We start from the raw sequence: 18,835 nt of genomic DNA, 5'->3' as shown, positions 1-18,835 counted from the left end.
ATAATATCAAACTAATGCGAAGTTTATAGCAAATATAATAAAGATATGACGAGTAAATCTGTCTCCTTGTAGCAGTCGCATACATCTCTTCGGCAGAACTGGTCACTTGCGCCGCTCAGCGTCCTGTCAAGGGAACACACAAGGCGTGACAGCTGACGTCGCCTGTTTACAACTGCCAATGAACACGTGGCGCATGAAATCGTGGGCTGCTATTGGTCGATACGGCAGTAATATGGGCGGGGGCTCTTCGCCGAGGGACCAATAGCGTCTGGCATGTAAATTCCGTTTGAAAGTTTCCCGGGAAATCTGAGTTTCGCGGGAGGGCTCTTGAGCGCGTAAACCGTATCCCTTCATTCATCAGGCCGTTTCCTGAAGCCATTTCTAGACGGGGGAAACGAGAGTTGCGCTACTTTTTAATCCGTTGCATCTGCCTAAATGCACCTTCTTCAGGAAAAATACTTTACAAAAGTCGATAAATCAGACTCTCATCTTTATTTCGGTCTGATTATTTTTGTGACTATTGCGGCGATTTAGCAGCCAGACGGGCTTGAAAGTACAGAGACAAGAAAGGGGTTACCCCGAATACGCAAGATGAGAAGAGGGATCTCCTCGGCTCCGGACAAAGTGATTTTAGCGGGGGTTGGGGGCTCTCCTCTGGACAGTAACATAATTTTAACAACTCTCTCGGATCGTTCAAACCCTGGTCAATCCAACGCTACGTTTATCCAAATAATAACCACCCCACCGCCTTGCAACGTTACACAGACATCAAATGTGTGTTTATCCGAGCCTCAGATAAACAACATTTACACAACTCCACAACAAGCTGCAGCAAACGGAGCAGGACAACGACCCGCTCTGGGAAGACCGCCGGTAATCATCTATACAGCTCGTTTGAGCATGTTTGGCTTGCTACAACTAGCCACAAACACGACAAAATGTTAGCTTGCTAGGCTAGCCGAGCTTGTTGTTCGGGCAGCTAACGTTAGCTGCTTAGCCAGGGCATTCCCACGACTCAACCTAGCGAGGTGGCTAACTAACTACCGCTAGCTAAGTTACCCAACTGGGCTGGTTAAGTGCTTTGTTGACCGTAAGGAAGCAAACGACGAGTTTAAGTTAGTTTAGCGTGAACAGAAACGTAGAGCTGTCATGTAATAGCGTGCTATGCTAACTTCATGGTGCTTTTGAGTCCGCTTCACCCTTGCAGCCAGATGGAAATGTTGGTAAGAGATGAGTAACGTTAGCGGTGGCCTAGTGGCTGCTGTTGGTGTCTTAATTTTGGGGGTTGGGGGGGATTGTTAGGCTGCTTGGCTCTTAGTTAGCTCATTTTTAGCTTTCTAACAAGACACGAGTGGCTAAACTCGCAAAGAAATATGGTTATACGTAGCTAGAGCTTCACTTCAGTTTAGAAACTACTCGATAGATATTTCTCCCAGTCGTCTCTGAACATGCAAGCCAACTTGGATGAAGCTTGAAAATGTGTTAGCTTTCAAGGCTAGCAGCAGTATTGATTATCATCAGAGGGCAACATTACTCGTTGTCGGCCTTGACCTTAATTTTGCACAAGTATTGTATGTCCCTCCTGTTGTGAATAAAGTGCAACTAATGTTTATTAAGGTGCCTTTCATGCCAAGTAAAGTGAAACTCGAGTTTGTTGCTTTAGTGCTGACTGCACGTTTCCTGTATTCTCAACCTGCACAAACCACACTAAGTAGTTTGTTCAGCATTCATTCAGGGTGTTAGTTTGTTCCTGGCTATTCATCTTTCATGAACTAAACCAGCCTCTGTATCTCAGGCTGTAGCCATGACCAGGCTGGGGGTGGGGGGAGCAGCTTGCTGATATAAAATGGCTGACATTTTGACTGTCAACAGAGGGCATATTATTCTTCCTAGGAGTTGTGCTGGAATGAGTAAGATAAAATATTGAAAATGTTTCCCATGCTTAAGATACTTTATTTCCAGAAGGTTTATCGACTTATATCTTACCAATAAGGAAATGCAGCAGACCAGCATCCAGTGCTGGTGTGTCGCTCAAAGACACTAAAATAGGATGGATTCTTGCCAGTTCGGACACCCTGGGGTTTCCTGGTTGAAGAGGCCATTCACAAAGCCACCACGCCGTGTAATGTCGATGACCAGAATGATGATTTAGGCTGGTGATAAAAAATGCATTGTTGAACACAGCCAAAATTGGCTTAAACATGATGTCAAGTACTACAGGGTTGATGAGGCAGACATCAAAATGTCTGTCATATCTGTAACCGTATGTCAGGAATATCCCTCAACTTTGTCAGGCGGTACCAGCATTACAATATAAAAAAGATTGATAGTTTAGACATTGATGACCTGTATCTGTGATACTGACATAGGTGGTTAAAAAGCTGGCTTATATCCAAATGCATAATAAGCTCACTAACAGCTGTTCAAAAAGATATTATTTGGTTTTGATTGATGGGTGAATAGGGTACATAAAATAAATTGATTTGGACTGTAGTTTTGGCAGGGAGCTAATATTGAATGTACCTATGATGGTTATGGAGCTATTTGTGTCTGTACATATGCTTAAAGTGTTTGTTTTTGCATTATAATGCAGCAATATGATCAAACCCATAGGTGCGACTCACTTTTAAGCTATCTGGGTTTGTCTTGGCCAGTGTGATGAGAAAATAAATAACCACTGGTTTTGTGCCACATTATTGGACTAACAGTGTCTCTATGTTACATTGGAATTTTGATTAATAAAACAAACCTTGTTTCTTGAACTACTTTGGCATCTTTTGAGTGCTCCACCTCAGAAAATGCCTTTTCATTTTCAGTGATCAAAAGAAACCAAACACTGGAGTTTGCATAGCAAGTGCACTGTCCTTATCAATTTATAAGCCTTTTCTTTAAGAATATTTGTATTGTATAGCTATTATTTTTTAAATTGTGCACATGCTTTCAAACACGGGACGTGGCACACTGTAGACACATAAAGTGAAAGTTATAATGCATTTAACACTACACATCTTGAAAGGTGGCTTCAAAGATGAGACGCCTGTCAAGCAACCAAAATGTCCATATCTACTGTAAACATTAACTTTTTGTCCACCCAGGCTAAGAGGCGGTTGGCGCTCGATGATTCAGACCATCAGTACCAGTCGGAACCAGCCAGGACTCCCAGAGGCAGAGGAGGGGCTGCGGCGGCCAATGGGGCAAGGCTAAAGACACCCAGAAGTAAGCAGAAAGTCATAAGGAGCCATCTGTTTGTACGTGTAACCTAGAATACATTGTAACCCAATGATTCAGGGTCGTCCATTGCGAGAGGTTGTCAACGCCAACTTTATACAGTAGTAGTACTTTATCTGAAAAAAGTACATGTTGTTGTTCTCACTGAACTGAACAATTTGGAATGTGTGTATGCTGTAGACAAAGTCAAGGGTTAAAGAAGTGGACCAGGTTCATTTCATGATTCATTTATCATGCAAATGTAATTTGTGAAGTAATTAGATTTTTTCATCCTTATTATGAAACATAAACTCAAATCAAATTCATGTATATGCCATAGGACAGTTAACTTCCTAGTAGTAGCATGGATGCTCAGTATTTTTAGAAATGTTTCGTTGTTTATATTTTCTTGTTATATTAGTGGTTTTGAAATAAATTTTGTCATGTGTCCAGCTAAGTAATAAGTCAGTTGCACAGAGTACTGGGGAAATACTTTGTAAGTGTTTTACACAGGGTAAAGTACCATTAATAAAACTTCGGCAGTGACATGGCAAATTGTAATCCTTTTAATTTCACTGAACTAAAATGCAGAATGCACACAGGCTCATACACGTTAGATCTGAAGAAGTTGCTTAAAATTTTCACATAATACAAAACTGTTCTTCCTTCCTAATTGAAATATATGATCACTGTTAATCTATGGAGGAAAAAACCCCAAAAGATGTGCTCTTGGATGAACCTTGATTTTCTGTTTACTCTCTGCATGTGTCCTCAGTATGGTCTAATAAACTAGAACCTAGTCCTTTAAATAGAAGAGGTAGGTTACATGCTTCAGCTCTGTGCTTCTACAATGCCTCTGATGACAGGAACTGATGCTATCAACATAGACCTATAGAATATATATATGTATGTCAAATTGGTAAATAATCTGAACCTTAGTGCTTTGTGTAAAATGTTTTCAGCTGGTGATAATCAAAGTTCAAATTGGCTTCATGGTTTGACCTGTAATGTAGCTTGTGATCTCCTCTTCATGGAAATCACACATCCCCAGTTGATTATAGCTGATTGAGTCATTTGCCTCCAACATTTCCTGACTGGAAAAAAAACCCTGCAACACTTGGTTTACATTTTCACAGCATGATTCATGCTAAAGATGTTAATCCTGTAAATGTAGTTCAGTTCAAAAACACTACTCTGGTTTCTTAAAATGACTGCAAAGTTGAATCTACATCTTTTTGAGAAAGTCACGACTAGGGATGGGTCATGATTTTTGAATATTCGAATAGTCATTAAATTATATTTAAAAAAAAATCGAATAGTTCATGTGACTGTCGTTTTATCTTCTAAAAATCTATTTTCCCGTGTTTGTGTTCCTTGTTTTACTGGTGCCCGGATATAACACAATACTACCAGATCTCGTATTATTACTGTATTGTTGTACCTGTTACGAACTTCTTCTGACACCTCTGCTGCTGCTCCACTGTTGGTTTTTACTGTCAGGGTGAATGTAAGAGTCCTGTGGTCGGTCTGACCTACATTGTCTAACTCTTTTCTTTTTCTCTTTTCCTCCACCATAGCGCCCAAGTCTCCACCAGAGAAGACTCGGTATGACACCTCCCTGGGCCTGTTAACAAAAAAGTTTGTGGACCTTCTTGCTCAGTCTTCCGATGGCGTTTTGGACCTCAACCTCGCTGCTGAAACCTTACAGGTAATTTCAGATCCAAACTGAAAAAGACTAATCACAGACTGAAAAATCAAATAAGGTGTTTATGTTAGATATATGTAAAGAAAACCAACCTAGTGGTTGATGCACTTAAACTTTAAATTCTGTTTAAGGTGCTGATGAAACTGTTGAGAAACTGGCACCAATAAATTAACGGAAGGAAAAGAAAATATGTAGGGAATATCTGAAACAAATCAATTTGTTCACACCATTGAAAAAAATGTGGATACTTGTGTTAGGGATCTTTTTTTGGTGTTAATTTACAGTTGAATCAATCACTAAATTGGCAACTGATAAAACCTCTATCCTCTATATTCAGGTACAGAAAAGGCGGCTGTATGACATCACCAATGTACTAGAAGGCATTCATCTCATCAAGAAGAAATCAAAGAACAACATTCAGTGGATGTAAGTGATCATTCTGTTTCACTCATTTCCAACTTTAGTATGTATCATCTTACCTGTGGACCTGCACAAACCGCACAAAATAGTTGTAAGTTGTGTCATCATGAAGAATTCTGGCAACATAATATAACACATTCAAATTGTCTTCCATGTTTGTGCCTCGTCCATCTTTTCTCCCGTCTGGTCTGGTGTTTTCCTCTCTTAGCTCCTATAGTCAAAACTTGCTCAACTTTGTGCTTTTATTTCTACAAGCTGGATCCCCAGACACAGTTGAAAAGTAATCATTAGTTTGATCAAATTGTTGTACAAATAATAAAGCGTTTGAGCAGTTAATGTCACAAATATGAAATGAGTGGCAGTGTTTTTGTAAGAAGCCATCTGCAGTTAGAAGTAGGGCTGGGTGATAATTTTTCCTGTATTGATCAATATCGATATTTATCACGATATATAATTTGATAATGCTGTGAGTTTGAAAAGTATCCTGATAAAGTCACCTGAAGAAACCAAATGATTCATTAGATGAACTTAGAATATAGTTTCTTAATATAAAATTAGATAATATAACGTAAAGACTACAGTGTAATAACACTGTAAACAAGCAAACATGCTTTGTGCATTGCCCTCTAGTGTAAAAGGAAAATAAAGTGAAGCAGTATGTCTTCTATCACCTAGTGCAAACATTCTCCAGTTTTGTTTTGTTTTTTATGTCTGAGTAGCCAGTTTTGGCTACATTTTTGGGAAGTGGGAGAAATATTTCCTGCCTGTGAGCTCGTACCTGCAGTCTAGCATTTTAATTAATTTCTTGAATCTGTCTTTCTCCACGGTGCTCATGGGCATCATGTCTTTGGCTAGAAAGTATGACACTGTGTCTGTTATATCTTTGCTCCTTTTTGATCGCTTCTCATATGGGATCACGGCGGCAAAAGAGGATACTATTGATTGCTGTTTTGGTACAGCCCCGTTAGCACTGCTCACAGCAGCATTAGTACTAGGCTGTTGATTAACACTTGTTGGGGGACGTGCTGCAATTTTGGTCCGGATTTTCATGCTCTCAATGTAGTCGCTGGGATGCCACCTTTTCAAGGGATGGAAAAGGTTTGTTGTGTTTCCCCTTCTGGTTGACACCAACCGACGACATATTTTGCAATACCATCTTTGTGCGTCGTCACCTTTCAAGTAGCCAACCCACTTCCAAATTACTGACGTTGTGTAACCTTTTTTATCCACAATTTCATCTGTTTTTGTGGATAACACGAGTTCTTCTTCACCTTCCCCACTGCTTTGCTCCTCACTTCCACTCATCTTCCACTCTTTGTTATGTCCACGCTACTTTCAACTTCTCCTCACCTCCGCACAAACAAACATTGCAAAATGGGCGTGTACTATGATGGGCATCCCCAACACTGCAGAATGACTGACTGCTGCATGACACGCTGTTTGGATCTATATAGGTTTATCCGTATCAAGTAAAAATGACCATAGTTATCATCGTCATCGACATACATTTTATTGCGATCCCGTTTCAAAATCGTTTTATCACCCAGCCCTAGTTAGAAGCTTTCAAAAGTCTCTAAATCTTTCTTGGTTTATGTTGGGTTGCTGTGGTAGAAATGTTGCAAACAGTTTTACCATGTAAACACAGTGTTCCTTAGCTTGTAGAGCACAGGAAGGCAGGTGGCTGCATGTATGCTGTTGCCACATCAAAATGTGAGGATACCTGACTGTGCTACACTCCAGCCTGCAAATTTTAATTATACACCCATTTGTTTGGTAATCACTTAGAGCACATGCAGTTTAGAAGTGGGCCTTAAGCACATATGCTCACCACTTCAGGCTTTTAAATGAATTCAGTGAAACTGATGAGCTCTGAACAGTTTTCTGTTGTGTTTAAGAGGATGTTGCTCAAATAAATTTAAATCCATATCAGTCTCTTAACTTGGGAATATTTACAGACAAAATTATTGTCCTGATCTTGTATAAAATGATTGTGAGAAAGCATTTAACAGTCAAAATATTTGAAATCCCTCTTACTGTGACATTGAAACATTGGTTGACATGGTTGCAATTTGTTGTACACTCGTACCTTACACTTTAAACCTACAAATACCCCTTATATTTGTAGGATTCAAGGGGAATATATGGAGTATTTTTGCCTGTTACTAAGTACAATCCCTTACTTTTTAAAAATCACACTATCCTCTGCAAAATCTGCTCACAGGGAAGATATCACGAGAGCAGTGAAATATAAATCTGTGGTACAGAACTCAACAGTAATCGCCCACTTATTCAACAGCTCTAGTTCCGGAAGTGAATTTCCCATTCATTCACTCCGCTGACAATTCAGAAAAACCTTGGCTTGGCTTCATCTTATAGTTGGGTGGCTTGGTTCCAGTTTTAAGACTGGAACCAAGCCGCCCAACCTTGAGATGAATCGTGACCATTAAATGTTTGATTTGGTGTAAAATAAGATTGGAAAATGGAAAAAAGGCAAAGGTACAAGACTGTGCATAATTTCTTTATCTATATTTATTGTCTTCAGCTCTCTCTATTAAATAAAGACAACCCCCTCCCCTAAAAAGAGTAAGGAAGATACTCATCTCGTAAACCATTACAAATGATACTGCTTCTTTTTAAATTTAACTAGCCATTATTATAGTGTTTATCCTGTTACGTGTTATATGTTTTACAAAAAAAAGTTTTATTTCATGCAGACTTGTGGCTTCTACAAGAGCATATACCATTGCAATCTCATTGTCTCACTGTTGAGTGCTATACCTGCTCCATCAAAAGACAACTAATAGAAAACTCTGAGGCTGTGAAACTACGTGCTTGTTTTGCTGCTGAAGTTGTTCTACAAATTATTTGAGTCCAAGAATAAAAGACAGTAATATAGGGACAAGTACTAAATCTGTTTCACTCTTCTCTCCTCACTCCTCTCTCACTCACAGGGGCTGTAGTCTGTTGGAGGTAGAGGGGGCACTGAGCCAGAGACAGAGACTGACAGCTGAAGTTTCTGCACTGGGGGATGAAGAGCAGAGGCTCGAACAACTCATCCAGAGATGCAGTCTGGATATGAGGCACATGAGCGAGTTGCCAAGCAACCAGAAATATCCTTTTGTCGTTAGTTGACATGTCTTCCAAAAGTTGAAATGATTTTTAGCTACCTTAGTTTAGTATTAGAAACTATTTTCTTATAATCATTTCATCATAAGCATTTTCTGGCTTGCCATATACATGTATGTTAAGGATTAATGTGTACTGACATTGTGGTGTTATTTCTTTAACTTCCTCTGTCTCCACATATGCCTATGTAACATACCAAGACATCAAACAGCTGGGAAACCTCAGAGACCAGACTGTTATAGTTGTCAAAGCACCCACAGACACCAAACTTGAAGTACCAGACCCCGATGAGGTACGTGTCCAAGCACAAATGAACACAAATGGAATGTGACATTTTGTCCTGATGACACTTCTGCCTTTGACTTACTTATCATCCAGTGCATGACCTGTATTTTCCGGAAAGAAGCTGTTGAACATGTGGGAAAATTCATCTCTGATCTTAATCAGAAAATAGTAGTATGAATAATCAAGTGATGCGATAGGTCTGGAAAATGCTAGTCTGGAACAATAATCCTGCCAGATATAGGGGCTTATAACTAATGAGGCAATTGCTGTTCCCTGCATCCAGTCTTTATACTAAGCAGACTGATTTGTCTCAGGCCACGAGGAAAGGATTTGAACTCATTTAGGGCTGCACCCTGAAAGTCAAAGATTCAAATCAACGTCCAGTCAGTCAGTGTTTTTTTTCCGCTTTTGTCAGTCAGTGTGCATTACAGTAACAGGACAAAACAGATTGAAGCTTCCAATGGTTTATAAGGTTCAGCTTTTGTTTTTAGCTGCGTAAATTACACAGATGAATGCAACAGCGTAGCAGGCTGTAAACTTTACAAATGCAGTCTCAAAATCACCACAAACCACAAAACTAACTGTAATGGAAGTGGAGAAGAGCGAAATAAAAGGAGTGGACAACACACATTGTCAGCCATTTCACCAGTGCACAAAAAGTACACAGGGCAGGTGATGCTTGCTTGTTGGATTGTGCTAGTTTTCACCACTGACAGGCGCAGATTGTTATTACAAGTGTCTGACAACATTATGGAAATGATTACTGAGATGAGAGACCTTTTTTGAATAGTAAGATGGGTTCTGTTTAAGCGGAAACAGCTGTTTGATGGCTCTTGCCAAACTAACCAGACTACTACTAAAAAGAGTAATTTTAGCATCATCATCGTAAGCTTCATTCGAACTCGACAAAAACAAAATAAAACTCACAAAAACATCTTGGTTTGTCTTTCCACTGTTCCAATAATCATAAACTCTGGCTTGGTCTAAATAAACTCTTAAAGTCACTGCATGAAGGAACACAGAGCATGCCGGGCAAGTGACCCTGGACAGCAGCACTGCAGTCTGGGGAAAGAAGCTCCATGGTGCGCTCTAGAGCTGATCTGACCTGTCCGTTTGCATGCACTTTCTCTCACTGTGTGAAAATCGGATGTTTTTACATTACAGATGTGAAAATCTTACTGGTAAAACATTACTCACTTGGAATTTTCACGAAGGAATTTAGTGTGGCGCACTGAACTGAAAAAAGAAGGGAGTAGAGTATTTGTCAGATAAATCTGATTCAACTGACTGAAAATTTGTATTCGGGGAAGCCCAGAACTCATTATTTTTTTCACCCTCTCCAGAGTTTGTCCATCCATCTGACCAGCACCAAGGGTCCTATAGAAGTCTTGCTGTGCCCGGATGAGGAGAACGACCCCAGGAGTCCTGTGAAAAACGGCAACATGGACATCAATGGGAACTCGCCTTTCCTCAAGGTCCTACAAGGTTTGTTTCAGCTAGACAGAAGTGTGCAGCTGTTTTTTCCATAGAGGGGCTCTATTGGCTTTTCTTCAACTCATATGTAACGTGTACATTTTTAATAATTTCTACACAAGTCAAGTCACAAATATTATCAAGCATCTTTGTTTCAATGCAGCTTTCCTGATGGGTTTTTAGTGTTTGTTGCACTAACACACTTCTAGTTGGCATGTTAACATTAAGCTTGAAGTACAGCTTGTCCTTAGTTAAAGCAATAGTTCACCCAAAAATTAATTTGTATCAATATCTACTCACTCCTGTGCTGATGTGAGGATGGGTGAAGATCTTCAGTTCACAAAACATTTTAATTTGTTTTTTAATTAGAATGGACAATAAAGAAAGTACATTAGTGAGAACACAGTCAAGTGTTAAATGATCAGCTAAATTGGTAACTAGAATAAGATTTGTTTTGAGTCCCACCCTCCCATTGGCAGAACAAAACTATCTGATTTAGGGTCGGGCATCGTCTATCAAACAGGCATATGATGATGTCCATAGTGAAACATCACAATGTATGATAATTTTGTTGCTGGATCTAAAAGGGTCTACGTCTCTACACCACATGTCCATAACTTAGTTTCAAAAGAAAATAATAGACATGCATGAGGACATGCGATGAACAGCATTTACAGCTTCTTTTTATTTTCTCTCCCACATGTTAAAAACAGAACTTAGGCAACAATTCCATCACAAAGTTGCGATGGTAGAGGGCTGACTCTTAGCCATTATGATGACCCAGCCTACACTGGTATTTTGCCAATGTGAACTTTTTTCAATGAAAGAAACCATCTGTGATTGGACCATGAAAGCTGTTTCTGATTGGAAATTTGATCTCCAGTGCAACAAGCACCCTTAACACTCACCCACAAGGTCTAGTTATCATTACATATATAGATGTGGATATAGTAATTAATAGTGTTGTCATGGTACCAGAGTGTTAAATTTTGATACAAGTCTCACATTAAATAAATGATGCTCGATGACTCTTCTGATACAGCTAAAAGGGAAAAAAATAGTCCAAGACACAAAGTACAGGATGTCTTTTTTTTAACAGTCAGCACACAGTGCTGGTACAGAAAAAGTCACTGAACACTTCCTGGTTTTGTTGTAAGTCAAATAACGGATGAGACCATAAAGACTTGTGATACTATAATTGATGGATTTCATATTGTTTGAACATGCAGCATTGAAAGATTATCAAATGACCAATAGTTCTGACAACCTTGATAACTGCTTGACTCAATTTCCTTTTGCAGATCCCAGCACTACAACTGCTTCTCCCAGCCTGTCCCTGGCTCCACCTTCTTCTTCCTCAGCTGTCTCCGTCACTACTCTGTCCCCTATTTCGTCCCCTTATACCAGTCTTCTCCAGCAGACAGAAGACCAGATCCCCTCATCCCTAGGGCCTTTCTTAAACCTCGGGCCTCCTCTTCTGGACCAGGATGACTACCTTTTAGGTTTGGGAGATGACCAGGGAATCAGCGACTTGTTTGACGCCTGTGACTTTGATAAAATGCCCTCTCTTGCCCTGGATGATCTTCTGTGCAGCTAGCATTAGTTTTAATTGAAATTCAGAGAAAGTGCATGGGAGAGAGAGATGGAGAATCAGTGAGGGTTTTGATGCCTGTGACTGACTGTGTAGTTAGTGGAAGCCAATTCTAAATAGATGGAAGTGACACATTGAGGGCCTTTTCAGTCCCAATGGGACTACATGCCATGTTCTGTCATGGTGTGAAAGATAAATGGTCTTGCATGATTTCACACAAAGACACGACTGGTCAGTGTGAAGACGTATCCTTTTCTCTTTGTCTCAGGCTATGTGAGGCCTCCAGTGTAGCTGGGTGTTTTAGGACATCTGAAACCCTTTGCTGTTCAATGTAAGTGGAGAGGAGAAGGATATCCACCTCTCTGTATGATGCAAGCTTCACGTCACTGTACAGAGACCAACCAACACAGAACTACTCAAACGAAAACATCCCCACACCACCTGGCATTAACACACATCTTTGGTGACCGGGTTGGGTTTAGCATGAAATTCAAGTGTAAATACGTCCGAGATGCACAGATTTGGTCACCCGAAGCCATCAGTAGAATTTTCAAGAGGAGGGAAGAGGAAAACTTTTAACTGGTTAAATCTTGACGCACCCTGTGCACATGAAAATTTGACGGGCCTGTAAATCTGTGTTTTGGCAAGAAAAACGTACGGTTGATCTGTGTATTCCCAGTGATGCATTTTCTTGTCTGGTGTCCAAATTCATCCAGGTAATCCAACCTGAGACATATCCAAGAGTTCAAGATGTGTAAATGCCAAGTGCTGTGGGGCTGAGGGGATTCACAAACAATCTGTGATTGAAGGCTCATACTGCGGACTGTTAAGTAGGCATTTTGTGTGTTCTAAATATATAATTTTTACAAATTAAAATGAATATTAAAAAAAGGGCAAACTTGGTTCACAGCATTCATGAATATAGTTGTCATTTTCGGGTCAGGAGAGGAAGGCTGTGCCTGCTCACACACTTGTCAGGTTACCTATTGTGCTATTTGGACTTAAAATCATAAATAAATGATTAAGAATGAGTATTTTTGTACATTTAAGCACTATTGGATGCATTGAGAGCTGCATGGAAGTCAATATATTATTTTGAAGTGCACGACTATCCAGTTTGGAAGGAAAATGAAAATAATGGGAGTCTGTGCTTGAAATCTCTAAATGAAGATGGGTGTACAAGTGTACTAAGTGTACAAAATACTTAAAGTATGCCTGATGGCTAGGGATGGGAATTGATGAGATTTTATTGATACAATGCCATTGTTAATACCGCTTACTGGTCTGATTCTTTAACGATTCCACCATTGATTCCTGATCAATTTTCTCTGTGGGGAAAAATGTAGGCCTACACAGGTTTTCAGCAAGCTGGCTGTAGCCTGTAAGCTTGCTATAGCAACAGTTTTTCTGTCAGCATCTAAAATGGATGGAAAGAGAGAACATTTTAGAGCATTTGTTTTCATGTATATTTTCTTAAAGAAAAAATCTGCAATACCTGCCTGCGTGGCAGTTAACATATTATTACAGGATATTTACCCTTGGTAATGGGCCTGCTGCTTAGTTGGGCAGTGGCAGGGGTGTGTAGAGTGTCAAATACATGCCATTCCTGGAGTTCAAGCCCATGTTGTGTTGAAATATGTTTTCGCATAATGCTGGTGTTGCCACTCTTACTTGAAATGATCATTTTACAGATAGCACAACTAGCACTGTTATCTTTCTTTTTGAAATGAAGCCACACTTTGGATTACTTCTTCCTATCTGCCATTAGTCCTTCTTTTTCACATTTACAGCAGTATAGATGCATGAGTTGTCTTTGTTTTGCAATGCACAACTGTCGGCAAAACATACCAGGATCAATAAAAAGAAGCAGTAAGCTCAGAGAAATGCAATTCTGACTGATAGGACAATTTGGAACTGATTTGCTACTGGAACTGGTTCTCTATTCCCATCTCTACTTATGGCACATAAGTTGTTTTTCACGTGAACTATATCCTCCATTTTTAACATAGGTAAAATTAATAAGGGACCTTTTGTTACATGTTCATGTGATCAGCCTGTTGTTTACTGATTAAGTAGACACATATTTTGTACACTCAGTAGAACTTAACAGTTTAATGAAACGAAAAATATTACGCATGGGAAAAGATAATTGTGATGTTCAGCCTTACATGACCTGAATGCTAACAGCACAAAAAAGCCATCATACCTGGACAATGTGGGCTTAAGCACCCATCAAATAATGGCATCAATCTTGCCTGTTGGCACTCATAGTGTGCAAACACAGTCTTACTCATACTCTTATTGATACTATGTGAATGCTGGACCCAACCCTCTACTTTTTTTTGCTGCTTTTTGCCTACCCCCACCATCTTCATCAGCAGAAGCTGCCACAACCAAACTCCCCCAAATGACTCCTCACTTAGACTGTGTGCTGTGAAATTATACTGTGGTTTGAGCTAATCAGAAAAATTCGACTTTGAACCACTTATCAGAGCACACTACCTACTTGGTGTGCACTGAAAGCAGTGTAGGAAACAGGATAGGTGAGTATTAGTATTTTTAGGTTTAATAGGTGTTGAATTTTAATGGATTTTAATACTGTAAACATAACTGATATCATGGTCACCTAAGCAACAAGGGGCCAGATAGCCATTAATTTAGGCTTCAGCATGTAATGAAGGGCTTTCTTTTCCTCCAGGTTATTTAAAAAAAATGAGAAAAAAAGAAAACAAAAAAGTGGACCTGTTTTGTAATTGGAGAAAACTCAGTGCAACCAAGCCGAGTTTCATCTTAGGTTTGGTTATACTGACGTGTTGTCCGGGGCTTCTGAATCTTCAAACAGTGGTTTATTTAAGAAAACAAAACTAGAGGACTTGGTTAACAAAGATCTGAAGGAATGTGATTTGTTTTTTCCTCTAGATATTTGAAACACTGTTGCTGTTCACTTCTGTTAGATTAGATCCCTGATAATAACACAACGCAAACACCTTGTGTGAAACCCTGGCTTTTAAACTACAAGAACCTGCGGCTGCAGGTAATATTGCTGCTGTTAGTGTTAACTTTACCCCGACCTGATTGATGTGCGCTTGAGTACTTGCGTGTGCAGCATGTGTGAGTTATGTCAAAGATGAAGCTTGCTAAAGAGTAAGCCTGCCATGTGTAAATTGATGTACAGTTTTCTAATTTTTTCAGTGCACAAGGTACTGTAGGCTACCTCCCACTTAATGTTGGACAATAGTAATAGGGCATAGAGGTAAATGCCATAGTGTGTATGAATTTCTTTTTGTCATAGAAATTACCCTTGTATTATTTTGATGTGATGTTGGATATTACATCGCACTTTTCTGTTTTGATGAGTGTGCGATTCCACTCATGTCCTCATAATAATGAGTTTGCCTTTGCTCTTAAACCAGTCTCATGCATCTTGAATTTGAATAACAAGGTGCACATTTGATGGATTGAAAAGCAGACAAATAATTGCAATATCTTTTTGATTTTGTTTTTTTTTTAATTTTACATAAGTTATTTACTTCTTTCGCCCGGTTTTTTTTTTTTTTTTTTTTTTTTTTTCAATGCAGACCATTTCTTAGACCCAAAAAGTAGTACACATTTAATAATGCACGCATGCAGTCATACATTCAGTTAGCCTATCTGCCCTTTACTGGTCATTAGGAGACATTGCGATGTCTGTATACACCACTAAACCAGTCACTTGTGTCCTCTGCTGAAGTGTGTAGGGGGCTTTGCTTCTGTGACACTGTGTGTCCGTTTTATTTCTATTCCTGCAAATTTCACTTTGATGGAGATTATTGAAGCCTGTTTGGACAGCATTTAGACTTTGCAAATGCAAAACCACCAATTGCTAACCTGAACATCATCTATTAAAAACTACAGTTTCTTAGTTGGCCACAGAACATAATTTCCCAACAGACATATTTATATCAGTGCATTTTCTATGTATTTATGGAAAAGTTATGGTCAATATTTTCCCCATTTAGTTTACTAACCACAGTTATGCTCCTTTCGAAGACCATTACAGAGGTGATATTTTGCTCCATCCATTTCAAGCGACCAGAATCTGGTCACAATATTTTATCCACTTTTACATGATGAAAACATATGTGGAAAGATTGCACCTTTCCATGGGTTTCTAATGGAGTGTGAAAGATTTTAAATGCACCGCTAAAGCTAGTGTCATTGCCAGTGAGTCTGAAAATGTATTATGGGTGACTCTTAAAATTACAGCTCCTTCATTTCTAATGTGTGATTCTGATGTGTGGTTAGACCTTACAGAAAGTTATCATTAGGCTAAATGTGGTGTTAACTATAGTCAAGATTGAAACAGCACTGTTTTCCTGCTATTTTCCTATGGTTATTCTTAAGCTGTTACCAAATACAATATACTGATCCGTAAATATTCTGTTAGGGTATGTGAAAAGTAACTTTGATAGGAAAGAATTGACTGTAAAACTATAATATTGCTGCCTGTTTCCACTAATTACAGAAAAAAGAGCTGTAATATCACATTACTTTTTTTTTTGCAATTTGAACGCATGGGTGAAAGTATTGGTGTGCTGTTGAATGTTTAAGGTAAACTAATGTGATTTTTGATGTGTGTTGTTCAGTTATAAGTTTCTTTAACATCTGTTAAATGAGGAATTTGAGTTGTTTATTTGGGGTGGGGTGGGGTGGGGGATAAATGGATTTGTTTTTGTACTATGGGTGTTTGTAATTGAAAATTTGAATAAAGGCAATATAAATATGGAAAGAACGGTGTTGTTTAGTATGTCTGTACAATTTGCACTTAAGTGTTGAGTAAGCACAAGGGGAAAAGATCAGATAACCCTGTTCTCATCAAAGATAACACAGGTGAGTTTAAAAAAAGAAAAGAACACTATTTTCATTCATCAATATATGACTGGATGACAATCATACGCTCCCCTATGTAGAGAATACGCGTGTGGTTTGTCCCTCTTCTCTTACCGTAGCTACGCACAAGTATGGCGCCCTGAGAGTTGTGACAACTGTTTTGATGGTGTAAAGATAGTTTTTTTTCCATCTCTTAAACAATTTTTCCTCGGAACTCATATTTATCTGAACTAATAACTACATTGTGAGCCAGGTAAGAGATGTATACACTATCTTATAGTGGCTGCCGGTTCAAAATAAGGGACACGTGGGTAGTAGCTACCTAACGAGGCTAGCCAGGCTAACAGCTAGCTTTGCCATGTTAACCAACAAAATGTAAATACAGGGTGCAAGGTAGTTGTCACAATAAACATTTTCACTGTTTCCCCCGTTTCTATCAGTCGACATCTATGTTTATCACCTATCGTGCGTATGCGGTTAAGTTAGGTGAAGAAATATTCAATCGGCTCGGTAGTTTAATATCGCTTCAGTGCACTGAACATCAGTGTATATGTACAGTTATTATACAGTTAAGCTAAACTACGAAGTTGTGCAGGTGTGACACGTAATTGTTTAACGCTAGTGTTTTGTGGGGTCTGTTGAGACCGCTGAATATTTTGGTGTAACACTAGGTACTACTAGGAAGGTAATCAGACTCAGTTCATTTAAGGTTAATACGACAAACGTGAGGAATGTAAGTCATTACCTGTAGGTTTCAGTAATTTTAGTTGCACTGTTGTCAACTTAAACGTAACTGGCACACTAAGGTTAACTAATTGAATATATACGACGGGTGTACTGTATTGTCAACGTGTCACGTGTTCACCTGGGTATCCCAAACATCCATTAACCAAGATTTATATTTTTTTATTGTCAGTCAACAGTGTGTAGCATATTTTAAATGAAAGATGGACCCAACAGACTTCACAGCAGCTATTTTGTCATGAAATAGTAGGATAAACACAAGAGTTACAGGTGATAGTTATATTGCTCCCAGGTCAGGCAGAGTCAGGGTGCTGCTGTCAGCTCACTGGAAATACTGTGCTACACTACTGGACCTTAATTAATATCATTGGTAACACCTGTGTCAACCATACTGTTTCATATCATTATGGCTGTTGTGAAAAAAAGTCTATTGAATAATCGAATACAAGTTTATACTACAGAGAAAGCAACAAAAGCTGCATGAATTAGAAAGAACTAACTGAAAAGGACAGCTGAAAAGATGAGCTTAAATCTTATTAACTAAAGTTGATCCTAATAACAAAATCTCTTTTGTCTGCAAGGTATATATATCTGGATGTAACTGTTCCCTAAAATTATACTTAGCTAGTATGACTATCACTAGCAGCTATGAAACTTGTATTTGCCCAGTTCTAACATACAGCCTATTTACACCTGTGATTAAAATGTGATCTGTATCTGGATAAGTTATCCAGATTGATGTACAGCTTGCATTTACACCTATGTAAGATCTGATCACAGCGTAAGCCAGATGTGCCTCCAGATGTGGTCAGGTCTGATCACATTCTGATCATGAAGCATTTTAATACCAGGTGTAAATGGGGTGATATGAGAAAACTATCATGTTACATTTTGGCTTTAAATGCCACTGTGAAGAATTTAAGGTGTGTATCTAAAGTGATCCCCTTATTAAGAATAATGAAACTAAAAATCCAAGATTTTCTATCCTGAGATTCAACCATAGTATATTAGTAGGCTACCTATGCATTTCAGTCCCTCTATAGTTTTCTATATACTATAATATGGAGCTGCAACAATTAATAGATATTTATATTTTCAGTCATTTTTCAAGCAAAAATGCCCAAAATACATTTGTTTCTATTTCTGAGATTTGAAAGTGTGTTTCTTTTCCTTGTTAACTAAATATCTTTGGGTACTGGACTGTTTGTTTAGACAAAACAAATCATTTGATAAATCAACATGACTAATTGGTTGATTGAGACAGTAATCAGCAGATTAATCAATAATAACAAAAATACTCATTTGTTGCAATCCAGGTGTACTAGGCCACCTCACTGATGTAATATATTGTGAATTTGTTTTGACCAATGCAATATTTGTTGTATTTGCAATCTAACGGTAAATAATTATTAGTA

At 38.8% G+C, this 18,835-nt stretch overlaps 2 protein-coding genes across 2 annotated transcripts in view; both read left to right on the top strand.

Annotated features, from left to right (window-relative positions):
* Positions 1 to 329: 329 nt before the first annotated feature.
* On the top strand, positions 330 to 14,849 carry LOC146321227 (transcription factor E2F3-like). The gene is made up of 8 exons (XM_084726285.1): positions 330 to 873; positions 3,096 to 3,216; positions 4,785 to 4,915; positions 5,250 to 5,338; positions 8,284 to 8,446; positions 8,640 to 8,750; positions 10,087 to 10,228; positions 11,518 to 14,849. Exons 1-8 carry the CDS (start codon positions 592 to 594, stop codon positions 11,811 to 11,813), a joined length of 1,335 nt encoding a protein of 444 aa, XP_084582411.1. The 5' UTR covers positions 330 to 591; the 3' UTR covers positions 11,814 to 14,849.
* Positions 14,850 to 16,776: 1,927 nt separating this feature from the next.
* The window catches only part of cdkal1 (CDK5 regulatory subunit associated protein 1-like 1), a 274,804-nt gene continuing 272,745 nt past the window's right edge, over positions 16,777 to 18,835 (top strand). The window contains exon 1 of the mRNA XM_084726284.1: positions 16,777 to 16,929. The gene's annotated coding sequence lies outside the window, so the exon portion shown is untranslated. The remainder of the gene's footprint in view (positions 16,930 to 18,835) is intronic.

This window comes from Lutjanus erythropterus, chromosome 9 (assembly GCF_056507025.1).
Source record: "Lutjanus erythropterus isolate fLutEry1 chromosome 9, fLutEry1.hap2, whole genome shotgun sequence".
In the NCBI taxonomy this organism is placed as follows: domain Eukaryota; kingdom Metazoa; phylum Chordata; class Actinopteri; order Lutjaniformes; family Lutjanidae; genus Lutjanus; species Lutjanus erythropterus.
This window is presented reverse-complemented; position numbering and strand designations above follow the sequence as displayed.

Coding starts and splice junctions, on each gene's coding strand:
- LOC146321227 (XM_084726285.1), top strand. CDS start 592: ATGAGAAGAGGGATCTCCTCGGCTCCGGACAAAGTGATTTTAGCGGGG. Junction 8,751..10,086: donor AAGTACCAGACCCCGATGAG/GTACGTGTCCAA, acceptor CACCCTCTCCAG/AGTTTGTCCATCCATCTGAC. Junction 10,229..11,517: donor TTTCCTCAAGGTCCTACAAG/GTTTGTTTCAGC, acceptor TTCCTTTTGCAG/ATCCCAGCACTACAACTGCT.